A 20,749-nucleotide genomic window follows, 5' to 3' on the forward strand; every position below is an offset into this window, starting at 1 on the left:
ATATGCAGAAGTTATTCCTGCTTGTGGCTGTTACCCAGCATTGTTTAAGTTCACTGTAGTAGGAGTAAATACACTCCCACATGGCAATTTTTGTCCTTAACTGGGCAGAAAGCTATTTTAAACATTCTACTAACAATGTTTGAGATTCTACTAACAAGGTGTATAGGAGAGACAGAGGGTGTGTATTCAAAAACAGAGGGGCTAGAAATGTGTGTCAACACCTTTCATAGATATGTATGATGGATTCATAGCTCATCCAAACCAGGAGTATCATCTAGACTTGGATAATTAACTCAATACTATCCAAAGTCCCCCTGCATTAGGCAGCAACTGCTGTATAACCAAGAAGAATCCAAGGACCAAATAGGATGCATCAAAATAACAATACTTCTCTAAACTCTGTTTTGGGCATGAGGTATGTAGGGATTGCTTCTGCATAAATACAAAACTTTCTTCTGACTTTAAACTGAAAACCAGTATTTTAAACACAACAAAAATCATCACTGCAAAAAATCATCACAGCAAAAATTTTCATTAAACAAAATTTTCAGAATAGATACTGGATTCACAGTGTCTTATATTGTACCTGGTTATGTTTTTCATGTGTTGTCCATAGAACAGTTTTTACTTGTTGAAAGCAAAGAGCAAAGATGACATTTGGTCATAATGCCAGTATTTAAGGTCATTTGTTGTAGTTCTCAGAAGAGCAATCAGAAGAATTATATGAGGAGTCGGATCAGTATAAAAAATGATTAGCAACTTTAGTGATGCCTTAGGAGACTTCATCATTTTGAATGCAGCTCATGGGAAAAAAAACCAATAAGATTATCAGGTACCATATACAAAAATACTTCAGTGCATATCCACCCATTGGCAAAACATGAGCCTCCCCACCTTAAATTTCAGGTTGGACTTTGCATGCCATACACAAGCCTTAGAGCAAGTGATGTTTTAAATAAATAATGTCTTGTTGTTTGTGTATACAGTGCTCCTTTGCTGAGATCTGTGTACTTACTGGGCAGATCATAAAGCAAGGGGAAAAAAAAATAGCCCCCTAACAATAAACAGTACAAGGTAAAAAACTCACCTTATTTGTCCCCAAACTTGAAGGACCATGTAACCACATACCTTTATGTCTAGAGGTTAGTCAAGGGCAGCAGGTGTGGATGTGGGGAATATACAGTGTTTCTCAAGGCAAAATACCAAATTTAGAAGTAACTTTGAAAGTTTGTCCTGATTTAAATAACTGAGTTACAGTTTACTTGAAGCTGTACCCATATAATGTTCGCAACAAAGATCAGTCAAAACATAAGACTGAATAGGACAAAGAAAAAAAGTGAATTATCTTGAATAATAATTAGTTTGAATAACAACTTTTTTCTACATGCTCTGTCTACTGTACTCTATACAAGGAACTTAAAGCATCTATGACTGATAATCATCTTGTCAACCTTTCGATGGGAAAAAAAGGCAAAATTTCCTATTTCACAGTGCTTTTGCATAGAAGTCCACAAGATCTAATTGTGCTTTGCTTCTATTGTACCATCCGGGACGGTGGTCGCTGTGGGGTTGGATGGTTTGTAGCAGCAACTTCTGTGGTTACATTCCATCAAGGATGAAATAGTTTGCATACCATGAGGGACACCTGTCACACAGGCCTTGGGAGTTCTACCTTTTGTAAGAAGCAGGTACTTAAATCAGAAAAGCTGTCATTAAACACCCCATCTCCTCAAGGCAATAGTTTTTTTGGTATTATCAATGACTCACTTGTCCACATAAGGGAAGTATTTGAAAAATCAAATGAAGGTAAGGCACTGAATGGGCATATTTGTTGTGATGCTCCTATTTTATTACAGCCTTCTATTGTCAGGAGAGTCAAAGCTCTTGTAACAGTGGGGCAAGCTAATGACAGAGAACTGAAATCAGACAGCTAAAGGTCTTGCTCACTATCTGCATTCAGAATACATGGGCTAAACCTGTGTAGAAGCTGAATCTGCAACTGCTTGCCTGGGCTCCCCTGGAGTGGTTATTTTCAGCAAATTGTCTGTCTTGGTATTAATGACAAATCTGCAACCCTGATATGCGGTGTTTGTGTTATTTAAAAATAACAAAATTAATTCTAAAAGGGCTAGGAACCAACTCTGTGCTAAAGATAAAAAACAGCTGTCTGAAATGCTTTTGCTCCCAAGTTCTCTCTTGGACTTTACAAAAAAGACTAGTCAAAACTGCATTGTTCCTTCTCATTTGCATTCTGACAAATAAGCATCTCTCAAAAGCAATGAGTTGGTTTGAGGAGGGAAAAAAGTATCAGACAATTTAAAGCCACATGAGCTCTGTCGTATATGCATAGAGAGGTGGGAGCCATTTTGTGGTAGAGCTCTTCAAGTGAAAGGGAATTTGTGGTATTACCCTTTCCATTTGACAGAAATACAAGTCACAGAACAAAACATGCCTTCCCTCTCTATGGGAAGCTCTTGTAAGCCCCAAGGGAAGGTTGTGAAAGTGTTTTATGGGATGTGTAGTTCACTTATTGAGAATAATCAGTGCAAATGGAAGTGGAGCTTACAAATGAATGTGCTGTATGCATTTAACTCCTTTGCCAAAATCTAGGGCTGACAACAGAGTAGCTTTTTTTACAACTTACCAGTTTATGGAACAAACTGGATACCAGAATATATATTCTTTTCCTCCAGTCACTGAAATTAAAATAATTATTAAAAAATTACAGTGATCACTGGGACACATGGAGCCCTTTACATATGTGAGGATGCTTGTTACAAATCTGTGGTAACAGAGACGTGGAAGAGGAGCAACTAACCTTTAAAAGACTCATCCAGCTCTCATCCTTGCTGGACCAAAAGATCAGTTTGTGTACACAAGCACATCTGTGTCATAACAACCCTCCTCAAGATACCTACATGCCACTTGGAGGAGAATCAGAATCACAAAGGCAACAGTCCCCATTCTTCTCTGCTTTCCTGAATAGCGTAACATGTGGGTGTTTGTTTCTCATCCCACATTTACTGTTCCTCTACTATTATTCTGTATTATATGTTGAGGAGATGATTCTGCCTCTTTACTCCACTCTGATGATATTCCACCTGAAGAGCTGCACCCAGCTCTGGGTTACCCAGCACAGGAAGGACATGGATGTGGTAGAGTGAGTACAGAGGAGGCCACCAAGATGATTAGAGGGATGGAGCACCTCTCCTGTGAGGAAAGACTGAGAGACTTGGGTTTATTCAGTCTGGAAAAGAGATGGTGTAAGGTTACCTTATTGCAGTCTTCCAGTACTTGAAGGGAGCCCACAAGAAAGACAGAGACATTTCAGTATATGGTGACAGGACAAGGGGGAATGGATTCAAACTGAGAGTAGTTTTAGATCAGATATTAGAAAGAATTTCTTTGCTATGAGAGTAGTGAGATACTGGAACAGGTTGCTCAGAGAAATTGTGGCTGTCCTGTTCCTGGAGGTGTTCAAGATCAGGTTATATGGGACTTTGAAGAACCTGGTCTAGTGAAAGGTGTCCCTGCTCATGGCAGAGGCTTTGGAACTACAGGATCTCTGAGATTCCTTCCAACCCAAGCCATTCTATGAGTCTGGTCTTTGGTTTTTGTTTTCATTTTTTGATGTTAAATAAATAGAATAATTTAAGGGAGAATTGTCTGAGATGCTATTAAAAATCCCCAACCAATTACATTCATTTTAATATCTTCTGGCTGCTACATATTATCATCACTCTAATATGAAATAATTCATTTTTATTTCCCAGAATCTTGCTCCCTGATGTTCTGATTTTCATAGCTTGTGTGTTGCCATAATATTGTAACACCTTTTAAAAGTATCTGAGCTGGTATTTAAAAAAAAAAATAATGACAAGGCCACCAATGAACTATTTGTCAGTAGTTCTTATTTCAAGCAGAATGGGTGCCCTCTGCAGGTAACTATTTTCAGATGACGATTTTGGATGTGTGTCCCCTGTTATTTCTGAGTGTCAAGGTCTTTGCAGGATCAACCTGTACTACTTAGTGTGTCTTAAAATTGATGCTGCAATCCTGGCTGAAATTTCCAGCAAACAAATGGCACTGAGGGCACCAAGCAGCTGGTTGGCATCTGAATATGATTTTTACCTGAAGTGTGGGTGCAAAAAGTGGTGTTGGGTTGGTGTTAGAGTAAATGTTTTTCCTGCAATTTGACAGTGTTTACATTGTTGGGTTGGGTTTTTTTAATCTCGGTTCATGGCAAGAAGGTAACTATAAGGTTGTAGTCTGACTGAACAGGCAAAAAGGATGCAGTCTAAACACTGCTGAGAAGGCATCTTGCTCCCTTAAAGAGGTTTTTGTGTACTCCATCTTTCTTCTTTTTCTCTGCAGTCAGTTGTGCCTATTCAGGTTACACTGTTTAAAGTCCCTGAACTGTATGAAGAGGGAGCTGCATGCTTCTCTGAGGCCAAGGGCAGTGAAATAGTGCTTTCTCTGGCTCTGTAACACAGAGTTTGTTCAGTCACACTCTAGGACAGTGTGGGAGGAGAGGAGTAGAGAAACAGGGATGCTGGTGAGTTCTGAGCTGCACTTACATCACATTGGTAATAAAAAAGCCCTGCAGCTGGGCAGCAGCAGCACAGCAAGTCTGAGGAGCAAGAGCGCATAATGGGGAGCAGCCAAAGACATTGGCTATCTGCTTCTTCTGGAGAGAGGAACAACCTGCTGGCTGAACATAAAGGCCTGAGAGCAAGCCAACTGCAACTGTAATCTGAATTTGCATATTTGTTTTCTCTTTCCTGTCTCCCATCACAGCAGTGACCATCTCTTACCTGAGCACAATGCTTCACCTCATCCCAAAATGCTTTTCTGGCACAGTCAGCCTGAACATTATCACCACCACCACCACCACCAGTATCCCACCAGTAACAACAGCTACCTGCGGTAAGTGAAAAATGAGGGTGACTTTTAATAATAATAAACATCATCATCATTATTTTTATCTTCTTATTGTACTATACTACACAAGCATGCAGACTGTATGTGCAGTCTTTGCTAATCCACAAGCTGAAGCCTTCAAATAGAGTTGGTGATTTGAAAATAATTGGAGCAGTAGAGTCAACATGGTGGAGGTTTACTTTGCTGTAGCTCTACAATTTTCACAAATTGTGAATGCTGCTAATAGTGTTAGGAATGTTTGACTGCTTAATATGATATTCACAGATGTGTTTTGTTTGGTTGGTTGGGGTTTTTTTTAATTACCTTAGCAGTCTGTAGATAAAACTGTTTATATGAAATTATACAGACTTAGAAATACCTTTATGTCTCATACCTACTTTGATTGTTTTCTGGAGCTCAACTTATCTGCAAGACCAGGGTTTTGGGCTGCCTGACGTATCAATGCAGGCTAAATACTTTGAAATGAAATTCTGATGCAATATACAGCTTATTGCATCAGCATATTCCTGTGAGCTATGAATCTAGTTTAGATTGAAATACTGTGTACAGTGTGCAATTTTTCTTATAATTAAAAATGATTGTGCTTTGACAAGAGCTAAGCTCATAGATTCCAGATAATCTTGATGTTAATTAAGTTTCAATTTATAATGTGGTTCACTCTTTGTATTAAACTTTAGCTTATTACTTTCTGGCTAAATACAATGTACATAAGTATGACAGTTTTCAATCATTTATCTTGATGTGGCTCTTTCTATATTGGTAGCCTTACAACTATTGCTGCATCATAGCATTAGTAGTTCTCTTGCAGAATTATTGAGTAGCATGTTTTTATTAGAAATGTGTTAAGTTTTAGATTTTAAAGCAAACAAACCAACCAAAAAGAAACCCAAAGGAATTGAGGCTATATTTGGGTTCCAAAGTATGAAACTAACGAAACTGAAGTGGAATTTTATAAAATCAATCCTTCTCAGTATAAAGGTAAGAGTGATTTGAAATTTAGATTGGCTAACACAAATAGATAGCAAACATAGCACTGTTTCTATTGACTCAAGCAATAAAGCTGAAATGAAGGACAGATGCTTGAGTTCCCTGACACAGTCTTGTTTACAAGTGACATGCATGGCTCCAGGACAAAAGGAACCTAACCACAAGGGAAAGTGAGGGTGTCCACTCACTCCTCCAGTGTTCCCTTTATCAGCCTCTGTTCAGTCATGAGGATGTTGGTCCACTCACAGCTTTTCTCAGGTCCTGTTTTCACCATGCCCTTGTCTTTCCTTTCCTTGCCTTTGCTCCCTATATTTGCTTCTATTTTCCCACCCTTATCTAAAAATCTGCTATTTGAGTCTCTCTGAAGTTGCTCTTCCCACACACTTTTGAGCAGATGCATTTAAGTTTGGATGGCAGCCTGCATCTGTGTTTTGGTAGTGAAATACAGTGTAGGGGGGACCCTTCCATCAATTACAGGCTAGGTACAGGAGCTGATCTCTAATTAAATTATCCCTTGAAGCGAACTGCCTTGAGGAGAAAGAACACAAACCAGTTCAGGCACAAGGCTTCAGTCTGGTCTTAACCATTGAGTTGCTTGCCTCTGTCCTCAGTCCACCTGAAACACCAGGTGGACTGGTGAAACACCACATCTCAGTCCCACATCTGGACATCAGTAAGGCTGACAGAGAAGCAACCAACCTCAGGGCAGGGTGCCAGCCAGCATTAGTGATAAGCAGACAGAGAAAGGAATGTCCCAGTATCCCCACATACCATCAGAATTGTACTTGGAATTATTTTTTTGTAGATATATTGGCAAAATCAGAGTCCAACTGCCTGCACTTGCTCTCCATCATACCATGTCTCTAATTCCAGTTACAGGGTCTACAGAAGTGGAATGGCAGGGCCACAGGCAGTGTAATCTCTGACAGGTTAGACTTGTGGATTTGGCCTGCTCAGAAGCAATCTATGTGCATTGATGATCCTCAGCTGATGACCTGAGAATGGGACTGATCAAGGAACCTGCCTAAAGAAACACATTATAGGCCTGTACTTTAAAAACAGCAAAAACCAAACAACACACCTCTATAGAAAACTTGTGAATGAGCCAGAGATACAAATAATACTAAAGAAAAAATACCTTCCCTTTTGTATTAATTTAACAGAAAAAGAGCATTTTGTATCCTAAAATAGCTAAAGATAACATCTTCAGAAATACTATAAGTTACTTTGTTTATCATGGACAAGCTACACCCAACTTTTAAAGACTGAAAGCAAGAGGATGGGTTTCATTGTATCCACTCAGAATACCCTCAGGAGTGGTTGGAATTTATGTCACAAGAAAACAATTCCCAGTATAAAAATCACAATTTATGATCTTGTAACTGCTATGTAGCTATGTTAGCATAGGTCTAGCATGCAGAGAAACCAGTTTTGCTATGCATAAATCAAACTATATATGTCTTCTCTGGTCTTAGATCCTGTCTTATCTGCCAGTAGAAAGTACACCACTTGTAGATTTCCACAAACCTTCTTTTGTAAAACTGACAAAAATAGAGTTTTGCATTATTTCTGCTGCCTGGGTATTGTTGTCATCTTGTTAGGCTTAAAAAAGGAATTTTGCCTGTGGCAATTTCAGATCTCACTAAAAGCTGTAACATGGTAGCTAGTGCATATGTGGCTTGTCCGTGAGCCCTTGCCTCCTTCATAAATTTCACTTTTTCTAAGCTTCCTCTTATATGCAGATGAACTGTTCATCTTCATCTCTGCCCAGTCTGCTCAGATAGGCAGAAAACTCCTACAGCAAATACAGCAGGAAAAACACCAGTCACTTCTTTTTTTTTTTCTTTTTTTTTTTTTTAAATGGCAGTCATATTTTAACTTACAAACTGCCTTTGAAGATCATAAATCATGGTCTGTGTACCTCTATCTTTGAGGATGCCATATGCACATTTTGAACAACAGCTTTGTTAAACAATTAATTTTGTTAACCATTAATGAACTTAGGGCTTCTGCCTTTATCTTTTGCAAAACTTGCGCAATTGTACTTAAAGCATGTTACTAGAGTATCAGAATACATTTTACATTCCTAATACTGTTCTGTAGTTTTTCCTCTGTACATAATATTTAAATGAAATGTCTCATAAAATTATGTAATTATTCTTTGAATTAAATAGCAGGGGGATTTTTTTGAGAAGGGAGAGGGGCCCCTCATCAGTATCTATCACTATCTGAAGGGAAGGTGTCAAGAGGACAAAAGGACAGAACCAGACTCTTCTTGTTGGAATAGCAATAGGAGAAAGGCAATGGGCAGAAACTGATACACAGGAAGTTCCACCTGAATATGAGGAAGAACTTCCATACTGTGTAAGTGATAGAATACCAGAACAGATTGCTCAGAGAATCTGTGGAGTCTTCCTCACTGGAAATATCCAAGAACCCTCTGGATGCAATTCTGTGCCGTGTGCTCCTGAGTGACCCTTCCTGAGCAGGGAGGTTGGACTGAATGACTCTCTATGGTCCCTTCCAACCTGACCCTTGTGTTCCTTGAGGATCCCTTCCAACTCAAAATATTCCGTGATTCTGTGGTGTTTGGGTGTTTTTCTGGGAAGGCTCTTCGGTGTTCTCTCCGGAAAGTAACCACGCAACGGCTTGGGAAGAGACCTTAAAACTTATCTCGCTTCAGGCCCCCAAGCCATTGGAAGGGACACCTTACACCGAACCCGGCTGCCCAGCTCGCCGCCCCGGAGGTCACTGGGAAGCGAACGGGGCGCTGCGTGGCCCAGCGGGAGACGCCACTCCCCGCTCCCGCCCCTCCGCCTCCGCTTCCGGGGCGCGATCCCACTCTGCCGCGGGCCTGAGGAGGAGAGGCGGGATCGTCCGCGCCCGTCAGCGCTGACACTCCCTGGCGTGAAGAACTGCCCTCTCATTGGCCAGACTTCTCCCATATCCTTCCGAGCGTGCTCCTCATTGGCCCTCCCGGCAGGGACCAGCCAATCGGCGGCGCCGAGCGCGGTAGGCACCGCCCTGGCAGGCGTTCGGGGGTGGAAGCCTCCGCCATGTTGTCGTGAGCGGCGGCGGCGGTGCTACGGGACGCGCCGGAGTGGCGGGCGCGAGCCCCCGGGGCGGCCGTGACCTCCGGCGGCGGCGGCTCCTCCCCGGCGGGCACCCGCGGTGCTGCAGCTGCCGCCGCAGCCTCTCCCCTGCGAATGATGCGGCGGGAGGCACCGCTGGGTTGGGTCGGAGCTCGAGCGGCGGCAGAAGCGGCGGTGGCGCTGGGCAGTGTCCGGTCGGAGGAGGAGGCAGCGGCCGGCCGGGCGCAGGATGCTGAGAGCGACCCCGCGCCCTAGTCGCGCCGCGAGGAAAGGGCCCGCCCGGGGCTGAGCGCGGAGTCTCCCCTGGCTCCCCGCCCCGCACGTGCTTTCCCCCCCCCTCTCACGCCGTCTCCTCCAGCCCCCTCGCCTGGCCGGCACCGCCTTCCCGGTGGCGCCGGTGCCGAGCGGCTCCGCCCCGTCCGGCTCTTCCTGCGGCGGGAGCGCGGCGGGGCCGGCGGAACATGGCGTGGGTACTGAAGATGGATGAAGTGATCGAGTCCGGGCTGGTGCACGACTTTGATGCCAGCCTCTCGGGCATCGGGCAGGAGCTGGGAGCCGGTGCCTACAGCATGAGGTAGCTCGCCCCGCAGCTCATTCCCATCGCTGGGCGCCGCGTCCCCGCCGGCCTCCTCGGGCCGTGCAGCCTTGCTCGTGCCGCTGGGCAGGCTGAGGCTGCGCGGGAAGGAGCCGAGGTTTCTCCTTTCCCCCCTCGCTTCTTTTTTTTTTTTTTTTTTTTAATTCCGGAAGCTTTTCCCTAGGAGTGGGCACGTGCCGGAGGCTCTCCTGCCCTGCCCTGCCCTCCCGTGTTGCTGGCAGGAGGCCGCTCGGGAAGGGTGCTGTTCCCCTTATATGTGAAATCGCTGCCCTAAAACTGACATTTCGCTGTCCCTGCGGGGTGTAACCGGACCCCACGTTCCAAACTATGGTCATCTTACACTCGACAGTTGTCGTTCGTGATAAACAATGGGTGTTTCCTGCCAGGTTTAAAAACGTTCGTTCTCGACCAGGTAAACGTTGTAGTTAATAGGGTGGTAGTATAGTTGTACTTTAGTCAGTCTGTGTGTTCTGTATTTCTGTGTAGTGATGGGGTTTTTTCTATGTACTATGTTTTTAGCGATGAGGGTTTTCTTTTTCTTGCTGTTTAGCTCTGTTCATAATCAACTTGGCCGTTTCCTTACCTTTTGGTTGTTTTCCAGGTTTTACAAAGTTAGTGTTGAAGTAGCGTTTGGATGTGCCTTTTCGAACTAAGTTGAAACTGTACTTGTTTGAGTAAATTTTAGCTCGCTCATGGGCAGAATATGTGGTTTCCTGAGTGACGACTTAGTGTGAAAAAGCAAAACTTCTGGAGACAAAGACAGACATTTTAAGTCCAAGGTTTTCAACAGGGTTTGTCAGTCTTTTAAGTCTGGAGAAGTAAAACAGTTGTGTTTGATAGTTTTGCTGACCAGGCCTTTATAAAAGGCATGTTCTCTCTCAAGGGAAACTGAAACTTGCAGGTGACCACAGGCTTCATCTGTTATGTATATTACAAGGCAGTACCTCTCAGGTAAAATGTTTGGAAGTGCAGTGTCTTAGCTGAAAGTTACGAAAAGGGGCTTCTGCTGGATAGAGCTGACGACTGTTCTGATTGGACGTTTGGTATTGTGAGTTCAGTGGGTTTATGGTGGGACATCTATTTGATAGGGGTTTTGTTCTGTGTGAGGTTTAGGGTTGTATTTTGGTTGATTGGTTTGTTTTTTTGTTTTGGAATTAAAAATAACATCAAGAACTTGCAGTTTAGAGAACAAGGTGATTTATCTCTCTTGATAAATGTGCTCCTGATTTTATATTCAGTTTGTCTGGATTTTATCCCACTTCTGTCCCATTTCTGTCTTAGCAAACCTTCAAACATTCATCCCATTAAGTGGTGTGCCAGTTTTTGTGGGCAGGTTGTTGCCTGGATGGGTTCTAAGTGCAGACATCAATGGAAAATGCATGTGCTCATGTTCAAGAACTGCTCTTCTCTATTTTGATTCAGTTCTTTCTAGGATGTCTTGTAATTAAAAATTCTGCATTTTGACTGTTAGGTTTTTTAATATTTCCCTGTGTTTTCATAACTTAATTTCTCATCCCAGTAATGCACACACTTCAGTTTCTAAGAACTGTAAGAATTATCATCTGTACTGTTGTTGGATAGATTGTTTTTTCTTATTGTTGGCAGCGGTTTTAAGTGGCTTTTTGTTACATATACCTGCCTATTAGGACATTCTAATGATAGGATATTCTAATAATAGGAATTGCCACAGAAAGAATTGTAGCCATTAAAAACAGCACTTAAAAAGTAATGTTATGTCAGCTATATATTAGTCTTGAATCTTCTTACACTCTGTCTTCAGAGTGTTTTTGGAAAACATACACACTAGTAGTAGTAGTATTTGTAACTTTAATCATGGACCCCATATTTAAAGGGATTTCTAATTGCCATTAGTGTTTGCTGGGTTCAGAGTGATTCTCAGCAGGTGTATTGGTTAGATTTCTACTTTAGAGAAATTATGACCTGTTAAGTGATCAGAGAGGGAAAAACTAAGAGAAGTGACAAAGCATGAGCAGGAGAGATACCGCTCTGTCATTGTTCAGTGTGCCAGTAGAACTTCATTGCCTGTCACTTTCTTACAAAAAAAAAAAAAAAAAAAAAGAAAATTAAATACTGCCTAGAGGAGAGTGCTGGGAGAGCTCCTGAAGGTATATGCCCTCTTGATTTTTTTAGGAAGATCTGCAAGTAATTCTTTGAACTGTTAGGGTTGCATATAAAGGAATTGATGCTTCCTGGAGTTGATGATAAGTCAGTGCCCTTAGGTAGAATATATGGCATTACTCCTGTGTTTATTCTTCCTGAGAAAGCTACACATGTTCATTGATCATCAGTCCATTGTAGGATTTTTGTTATAAGGCAGCTAAGTGACTCCTGAATTACCTTGCAGATTCACATGGTTTTAAATAGTTTTCAAAATTTCCTTTTAAAGTCTTGAAACACATTTTTTCTGGTTGCTGTTGTAGCACCTTCTCATGCAATAAGAAACTGCCTATAATCACAAAATTAACTTCAGTTGATAATAACACTTGTCAGATGTATCAAATAACACCTGCACCAAAACCCATATAAAAACATTGTACCCTTCAATGGTATTGAGTTTCAAGTTAATGCTAATTTCAGCTGATATTGGCACCCATCATGTTTTCTTACAAATCCCTCATAATATCCCTTGTAACACAACAGTAGCTGTGTACTTTTGAGGACCACTGATGGTTGCTATGAACTGCAAAACATAGAGGCTATTAAATTGAAAAGACAAGTTTCAAAGAACTGCCTGCCATATTTCCATCTTTCTAGCAGAATTCCATTTTTTGTCAATGAATTATTTGATTATTGAATCAATATAAATTTGGTTAATTGAGCATTAATAGACAGATAAGTACCTTAATGACTGAATTTTTATGTGTAATTTGAAATCTTATTGTATGGATTTATTTAGATGCTTGCAGTTCCAATGGTGTTTGTAGTGCTAAAATTCAAGCCTGTCATGCAAAACTTGATAATTATTTCAGGAGTAACTGTTCTGGTATATATTTGCAGGTTAAAATCTGAAGTTCATCAAACTAGATTTAAAAATAACTTTTGTTTATAAAAATAACTTCGGTTCTGAAATGGAAAAGTCTCTACAAAAGACTGTATGAAAATACATCCAGACAGTCCTTCATTTTTGGAGAATCAAGCCAGTTTTGACTCTGCTGCTTCTCCCAAACACTTAAGTGTCTTTGGCGAATGCAGCTGTCTGCTGCCTTGGTTGAAAAGAAGGAAAGCCTAATGCAGTCTTCAGTCTTGTTTCCTTTCTGTGCTGTGGAGAGCCTTGGCTGGTGAGGGGACTTTGTGTACCACCTCTTGAGCACAGTTGAGGCTGAAGTAACCTTGAGATTGTCAGTCAGGAGTTGAGGGAAACATTGTCTTACAGCTTAGAGCTCCCTTTTCAGAAGGAGAGGCAGAGAGTGTTCTAACAGCTTTTGGGTCCCTGACACCCTTTTTTGGCTTCTGATAAACATGATTGGGTCCTGGTGATTACTGCCTTAACTTAATAGTTGCTGGGCAAAACCAAAAATGAGTTATCTCATTCAGGCCCTGTTTTTGGCTGCTGTTACATTAAGACAGACAAAATTGCTGTTTATGCTTTCCCTAATGTCTCTTACTCTTTTGAGACTCTACTGCTGTTTTGTTTTGTTGTTTTGGTTTTTTTTTAAAGAATAATGCTTGCTGACAGTATCCTGATTTTTTTTCCTTCTTTTTTAGATGTATAAAGTGTTTTCTGCAGAAAACATTATAAAGCTATTTTAGTGGTCTGTTCTATTTTTTTATGCATTGCACTGTAGAAAAAATAATTTTTCACTCATATATAGGCTCTAAAATAAAATGTTAGTTTCTGATCAGAATTGGAACTTGATTCTTTGTGCAAGCACACAAATATGTAAATACCTGTCAGGAAATAGGCATTTGAAGAAAAGGTAAATCCATATACCTAAGCCTCCTTGCTTTGTTACCACAGATGAAACATGCTGAAAGATGAACTTCATGTTCTAGATCATGGACATTGGCTTGGATTTGGGCTTCTTTGTTGTTGCTTCCTTCCAAGTTGAATGTGTGAATATATTACAAAAAGTCAGGGACCAGTTTAATTTTTAAGGAAAATACTTCAAAGTGTTGAACTGTTCTCTCTGTTACCCTGTCACCTGTGATGTTGGATGGATATATCAGATTGAGAGCAGGGCAGCCAATCTGTCTTCATTTGCTCTTCAGGCATTCTTCTGTGTAGGAGCCATCTGTACTGGAGCTGCTGTAAATTAGAGTAGCTGCCTGACCTCCCTGTGTTCACAAGTGGATTTGTCATGGTGAACCTTCTTACTTCTTTTTGTTGGTAGGAAGGACACAGGTTTTGCACTGGCATTTTCTTCTTTCTTTGATTGGTGGTTTCCTTGTATTTTGTGTCAGACTCCCCTTAAATTGAAGCCTTTCTCCCTCTGAGTTTCTGTGTGATGGTCTGTGGAATTCCCAGGAACAGCATTATATTTGCACCAGTTTCTCATTTGTGTTGGACTTCTTGGACAGCCTGCTGCAGAGAAGGTTGTTTCCCAGAAATTAATTCCAGGGGTGTTGCCCCCCATCAAACTTACTTTTGTGAACGTAGGGGAAACTGTTAGGAAGTACCAGGTTTCCCATTGGCTTACATTTTCCTATGGCTTGCTCATACCTCTGAACACTTTAGAGCTTGGCCTTACAATCTTAAGTCTTAATTCAAATACTACTTGAGAAAAAATTTTCTTAAAGGTATTTGAAAAACCATGCTTTAAAGTTTCAAAAGGCTGTGTGTTCTTGGGATGCTTTAGGACTCACACCCAAAAGTATGCAATTCAGAATATAGATCAGGCGGATGATTGATGGAACATCAGTTTGATTTTGTTGACGTAGTAGTTCCTGTCCTGACTAGAACAGGAAATTCTTTATTTTTTGATCCTATTATTATTATTAGGGAGGGGTTTTTGTATGTGTGTGATAGGGCTTTTAAAAACACTTTGGACAAAATGTGGAAACAACGTTTTAAAATTTTAAGGAAAGTGATTTTGAAGGCTTACAAACACATTTCACAAGCATGGGGGAATAAGTTACTTTTTTTGGTCTTTTTGTACTATGCTCATGTAGGCTACATGACAGGACAGCTTTTCACATGGGATAAATCCCACTGAATGCTTTAGCTCAAGTGGTAACATTCACCTTGCTTCCTCTTCTAAGCCTTCCTGCTTTTGTGTGGTAATGTTTCATGGATGCACCTCTGTAGCATAAGTAGCTAAGACTTGTGTTGGAGGATAGATTTGCTGCCTCCATTTGGGGTGTAATGAAGACTGTTTCTTTTGGCTTTTTTTCAGGGAAAATTTTCCTCCTCCCTTTAGGTAGAAAAGAATGTCTTTCATTTTAATGCTTTAGATAACACATGCTGAGGAGCTGAGAATAAGATTTCTCTTACTAGAGCTAATAGTTTCAAAAATTTCGTAGAGCTCCTTCCATCAGGAGAGTAAAGCCTGGTAGATGGACCTTCTCAAATGATATCAAACACTATAACAAAAGGTGCTACTTGTCCTTCCCAACATTACTCCTCGCCCATACATCAGCTTGCTTGTAGTTCTAAAGCTCACTTGAATGAGACAAGTGAAGTAAACGAGTTTTTATTTGGCAAGATCAAAAGTTAACAATGGCAAAAAAGGAACAGAATCAGTCTCTTCAAGCTCTCTGTTCTCTTGTAGTCTGAAATAATTTCAACAGTAGCTATTTTGGAACACTTGGCTTTTCCTCCATGTGGGCTGCTCTGCCACTGGGCACTTCAGTTCAGGTAAGAGGTTCTCTGCTGTGTGAAATAACTTAAGCAAAGCTACCACTAAAAGCCCCTGTCTCTAATCTGTACTGGCCTAGAAAAAACAAGGTGGGTAGGAAAATGACTAAAGGATGCCTACATAAGTATACATAAGTATAGAGGCTTCCAGGGATTGACTGTGGGCAGATGATTTGTCCTGCTGGGACATTGGTTCATTATAAGTGCAGAAATTGTAATGGGGGTCTGAAGGGAAAGTGGTTGGAACTGACAAGGCTGATCTGTTCTCTGTATTGTGTTTAGTTTTTTGTGGGATTTCTTTGGGTTTTGTTTGTTTTTTGCTTTTTTGGGTGTTAAAATACAATCACTATGAGATTAGGGGTGGTAAAAAGACTGATTTAGCATCTCCATAGTTTCTGGGAGTGTGATTGACGCAATAGCATATATTATCTGCAGTTTATCGTCTTTACCTTAAGTAAAGTGATGCCTGGAAAGGCTGAGCTGGAACAGAGACTAGACAGAGCAAAAGGGATAAAATAGGTATTTATTGAAAGGATACACTTCAGGCAGTGTAAGAGCCCAGCTGGGACTACATCCAAATCAAATCCAAGATGGATCCCAGTTACGAGTCTTTATACTTTTGTAAGTTTTGGTTCATCCACATATTGGGGTCATTTATCCAACCGCAGCCCCAGGTTATGAAATTTCAGCCCCCTGGCTTGCCCCCTTTCCCTCGCCATTGTTTTTGCTTTTTGGGTACTGGTTGTCCTTGATTCCCTAGCTAGAAAGGTATTGTTTTGTCTAACTACCCTGTGAAGAGAACTTACTAACACCTAATACGAAGTTTCAGAGTTACACAGTAAGCTGCAGGGATTATAAAAAAATATAAAAGCTAAAACCCAAGGCATCAAAAGAGCACTATTAAAAACACTAAGTTTCTGTTTCCCATTCTGTTTCTCATTATGAGCAGTCTTTGCATCTTTTCTTCAGCTGTGCTGGAGTGAGTTTTATTTTGTAGAAAATGATTGTCGCTGTGAAATTTAGCTAGTCCCTATTTAAACTGATACTTAAGGTTGTAATTTGAAATACTTTACTCATAACTTATTGGCTGGTTTTATTGCAGCTTTATTCTGTTTTTGGATGGGAAAGAGTGTATGTTGAAGTGCAAAAAACAGATATTTCATTCTTTGCAAGTGAATGAATTAAAATGTTATTTAAATGGTATTTATTTAAACATGCTCTAAGAAGGTGTTTACATTGCATTGGCTTGTCTTTTCCTTTGGAATATACTAGTACCTGGAAGAGTTTTATAAGAAAAATTTGCCTTGTGCTGCATTCTGGAGTATTTTTTGGAATGGTGCCATTTAAGAATGAACATTATAATCTCTTTACAGCTAAATTGTAGGGTTGTAGAGTTGGATGTCTTTATTTTTCCATCTTCTGCAGTGGCAGTTAATCATTATGCTTTGTAAGTATTAGCAAAAGCTGGTTTAAGGCTGCCTAAATTGGTGTATTTTTAGGCTTCCAATGCCGTGTCTCTTAACTAATTCATCAACCGCATCACACTTTCTTAAGCCAGACTGGCTACATTTTTAACTTCAAATTGTGAATAGAAAATGAAGGCTTTAAAGATACTTTTCATGCATACACAGAAGACTTCTCTTTAATCTTGAGTGTTATGTGAAGACAAGTGCTGCAGAACTTAGTCAAGAATTACAGGTAATTTATTTGGTGAGATACTTCTCATGCCTTGGTTGTTGCACTTTGACTCATGTTTATTTTAAACATTGCCATTGTTTCCATGTTCTTGCCATTTTAAAGTTCCTCCTCTAAAAGCATTTGTGTTTTGGGTGCTGAAGTATGTGGTGAACATGGGTTCCTGGTATAGTAGTCCTGTCTTGGGACCACACTTCCCTCTGCTTGTCACAGTGCTCCCTCTTGTGGAGGGCTGCTCTTGCTGCCCTCCAGATGACATCAGGGCTTGAAGCAGCTCCCTGTTTCTTCTGAGTTATCTTCAAGGAGCAGTCACCCATCTATGGATTTTGCTGTCCTACTCATGGATCCTTGTCTCTGTATAAGTAAACTCTTTTAAGGGTGTCCACTTTTCCTAAGTGGTTATGTCTCATCTTCCTTTGTAACTTACTTAAAAGCCTTCTTTGGACTGTGTTTTGGGGAGCTGGCATCAGAAGTAGTTGGGACACGGTTCAGTAGGCTTGTAATGCTTTTTTTGTCCTGCCTTGTCCTGTTTATGTCAGTCTTTATAGCATCTCCTGTGTTTTTTTTTAAAAGGAACCTGCATGGGTGTCCTTTTTGAGTCTCTTTTTAAAATTCTAGCCTGTTTTTTGAGCTGTACAGTCTCTACAAGTTATAGACAAATTTCTTTGACTTTTTCACCCTTCATAAATATTTTCTTGTTCCATATAATCTCTTCCAGGCAGCCCAGGAAGTGACATCCCTAATGGAATGTGGCACTTGCTCTGAAAAAAAGTTAGGGTACCCCACCTGCACTCTGCATATCTAAGACTTAAGTAGATCTCAAGTCTTACATTCTAATTCTATGTGACACAAAAATATTTGCTATAATTTCATTTTTGAATTTATTAAGATACACTGTTTTGATTCTTCAATATGAGCTTGAATTCAAGAGGAATTAGTAGAGTTCTCTCTAAATTAAGCAGGCTTGCAGAAATGAGGAACAGTAAAAAACCAGTTTTACTTCAGAAATTTTAGGGTACAACATGCAAATACTAGTGCAGTGCAGGCATTTATAATTGTTTTACAAAATATATCTATGAGATGAGTGCAAGAGATACAAACAAGATACACGTTGGTTAAAAGCTAAATATGTGAGATACTGTGAGATGTTAATTCACTTTAGAAACATTTTTAAAGGAAGTTGCATGGATATGCAGATGATTTCATCAAGAACAAAAATTCAGTGCAAGAAAGTGTCTTAGAAGTTTAATTTATGATTTCTATATACAAGGAAGAATAATCTATTACTAATACAGATTACTAATTTCTGCAGAAAGCGGATGATGTGTTTGCTGGTTGTGATGAAGCTGTCTCTTACCACAGCTTGTGGACAAATACGGATTACTCTTTATTCTCTAGAAACAGCACTTCCAAAGCTTTTCTGGTGGTTGTGAGTCTTAGATAAGGGTAGTGAATATTGGCATAAACTTCTTGTAGTTTGTTTTGTGAATCTGCTGCTTAATTTTTGAGCTAATCAGCATGCTAAAGCCTAAGAAAAGAGTGACAATATCAACAGAATGATTTGGTTAAATATAATGGTACTAAATGAGGACAGGTAGGTAACTTACTTTGGGAAATACATTATTTCAAAGAAAATAGGCAAGCTTGGCTGCGTTGACAGGTGAAAAGTTGAGAGAACTGAATTTTTTAAGTGGAGACAGGAAAAAAAGATTCAATTTTCAGAGGATCAGCTCAGCTGTTTATCTGCTTAAGTCCCATGGTATTGTTTATCCTAGACTAAAGTTCTGTTGGAAAATGTTTTGGATACTGCTCATACAGATTTTACTAATGAAATGAGTAACAAAATTCTGTATGCATTTCACTGTGGGATTTTTAAAGTCACAAATAACTCTTTTTCTTTAAAGGGCAAACAGTCTCAAAATTATCTGGTTTTTTTCCTTTTCAGTGATGTTTTGGCGCTGCCTATTTTCAAACAGGAAGATTCCAGCCTTCCACAAGAAAATGAGACCAAACATCCACCTTTCCAGTATGTTATGTGTGCTGCAACATCTCCAGCAGTAAAATTATATGATGAAACTCTCACATACTTGAATCAAGGTTGGTATACTTGTGTGAATGCAGATTGTGCTGCAAGTCTGAGGCTGGAGTGGTACATCTGTGTATATCCAAAATAAGTGCATGTCAGAAATGAGGTTGTGGACATTGAGGTTGTAAGGATGCCTTACTAGTAGTCTTTTTTTTGTCCAACTTGTAGGCTCACAGCTACAGTATGGTGTTGCTTTCCCTTTGGATTCTGGTGAGGGTAGGGTCTTACCTCTTTTGTTGGCTTGGTTTTGTTTGTTTCTTTTCCTGTTGTGTGTTGGCACTCTCCATCACCCCGATGTACATTTAGGAGACAAATTTAAGGTACTCATAGCTGAAAATTTGAGACTAATTTGGCATTTCTGTTTTAATTTGATTGATAAGAGCAAGTTAATTGGATATTTGCATGAGGTACACACAAACAGCCCTCAAAAATCATAATAAATCTGAAAACGTCAGTCCCTGAGGTGTTGCACAAAAGAGATGATTGTAATTGCTCTCAAATTTGCCAGACATGTCTGACCAGAATTGAACACAATCACAAGTGTAGCTACCTTTGGAGTCTGTATACATTTATTAGAAATTAACTAGATAAATACTTCATGTGAATTAGGCTGCATTCTTCCCCCCTTTTCTCCTGGGTTTTAATTTGCATGAAAATTGATTTTTTTTTTTTCTAGAGGGAGCACTGACTGCTGGGTAAAATCATCTGAATTTAATCATTGCCATATGATAAAACCTTCCTCAACTCTGAGAATTACATTGGTGTCCTAAGTTTAATCAGCTAGTATTCTCAAGTCAAAACCCTTTATCATTTGTTTTGGCCCATATTAATGGCTTCATACCCTTCCGCCTCTTCATATCCCTCCTCTGGCTCTAATGCTCTAGAATCTCCAATCCTGTATCTAGTTCAGCTTTCTTTTCCTTGTTGATTTTGATTCAGAATCTCAATAGACTGTGCTGTTATTAAAGACAGAGTACAAGGCAGAAGGTTGAAGGAGGAAAGTGCTTGCTGTCTTACTTCTGAGAAGAGCTTACCATTTTAAGCGGCAGTGTCTAAAATTACTGTAAATGTTTAATCTGTCCTTGAAAATGTCTTTTAATATAAAAATTTCATTGGCAAAGAAGTTTTGGTGATTCTCAGTGTCCTGGGTAAGTTTTCCTGATGTTGAAAAATGAGGGCGTTGGTATACTCTTTCCTTAATATGAGAAGAAAAAAAGTTTGCCAGTTGCCTTTCTGTACTAGTACTTCAAACACAAAGACAGTACATTTCCTGCCTGGGTTAAGGCCTTTTTATTAAAATTTCTCTACTAGCTATTAATGTGTGTATATGTGTATACTCAAAGGATTGTTGGGCACTGGAACAGGCTCTACAGGGAAGTGGTCACAGCACAAGCCTGACAAGTTCAAAAAGCGTTTGGATAATGCTCTCAGGCACATGGTGCAGCTCTTGGGGTGTCCTGTGTAGGGCCAGGAGTTGGACTCGATAGTCCTTTTTAGTCCCTTCCAACTCAGCAAATTCTGTGATGCATTAAGAATAA

The 20,749-nt window shown here is 40.2% G+C and overlaps 1 protein-coding gene across 3 annotated transcripts in view; it reads left to right on the top strand.

The window, feature by feature from the left end:
• Positions 1–9,410: 9,410 nt before the first annotated feature.
• UBP1 (upstream binding protein 1) overlaps positions 9,411–20,749 on the top strand; it is a 35,387-nt gene continuing 24,048 nt past the window's right edge. For all 3 annotated transcript variants that reach the window (XM_062510151.1, XM_062510160.1, XM_062510170.1), the window contains exons 1-2: positions 9,411–9,594; positions 19,071–19,222. In XM_062510151.1, the coding sequence (XP_062366135.1) occupies positions 9,482–9,594; positions 19,071–19,222 (265 nt within the window). In that variant the 5' untranslated portion in view covers positions 9,411–9,481. The remainder of the gene's footprint in view (positions 9,595–19,070; positions 19,223–20,749) is intronic.

Source organism: Cinclus cinclus, chromosome 1 (assembly GCF_963662255.1).
Source record: "Cinclus cinclus chromosome 1, bCinCin1.1, whole genome shotgun sequence".
NCBI classification, from domain to species: Eukaryota; Metazoa; Chordata; class Aves; order Passeriformes; family Cinclidae; genus Cinclus; species Cinclus cinclus.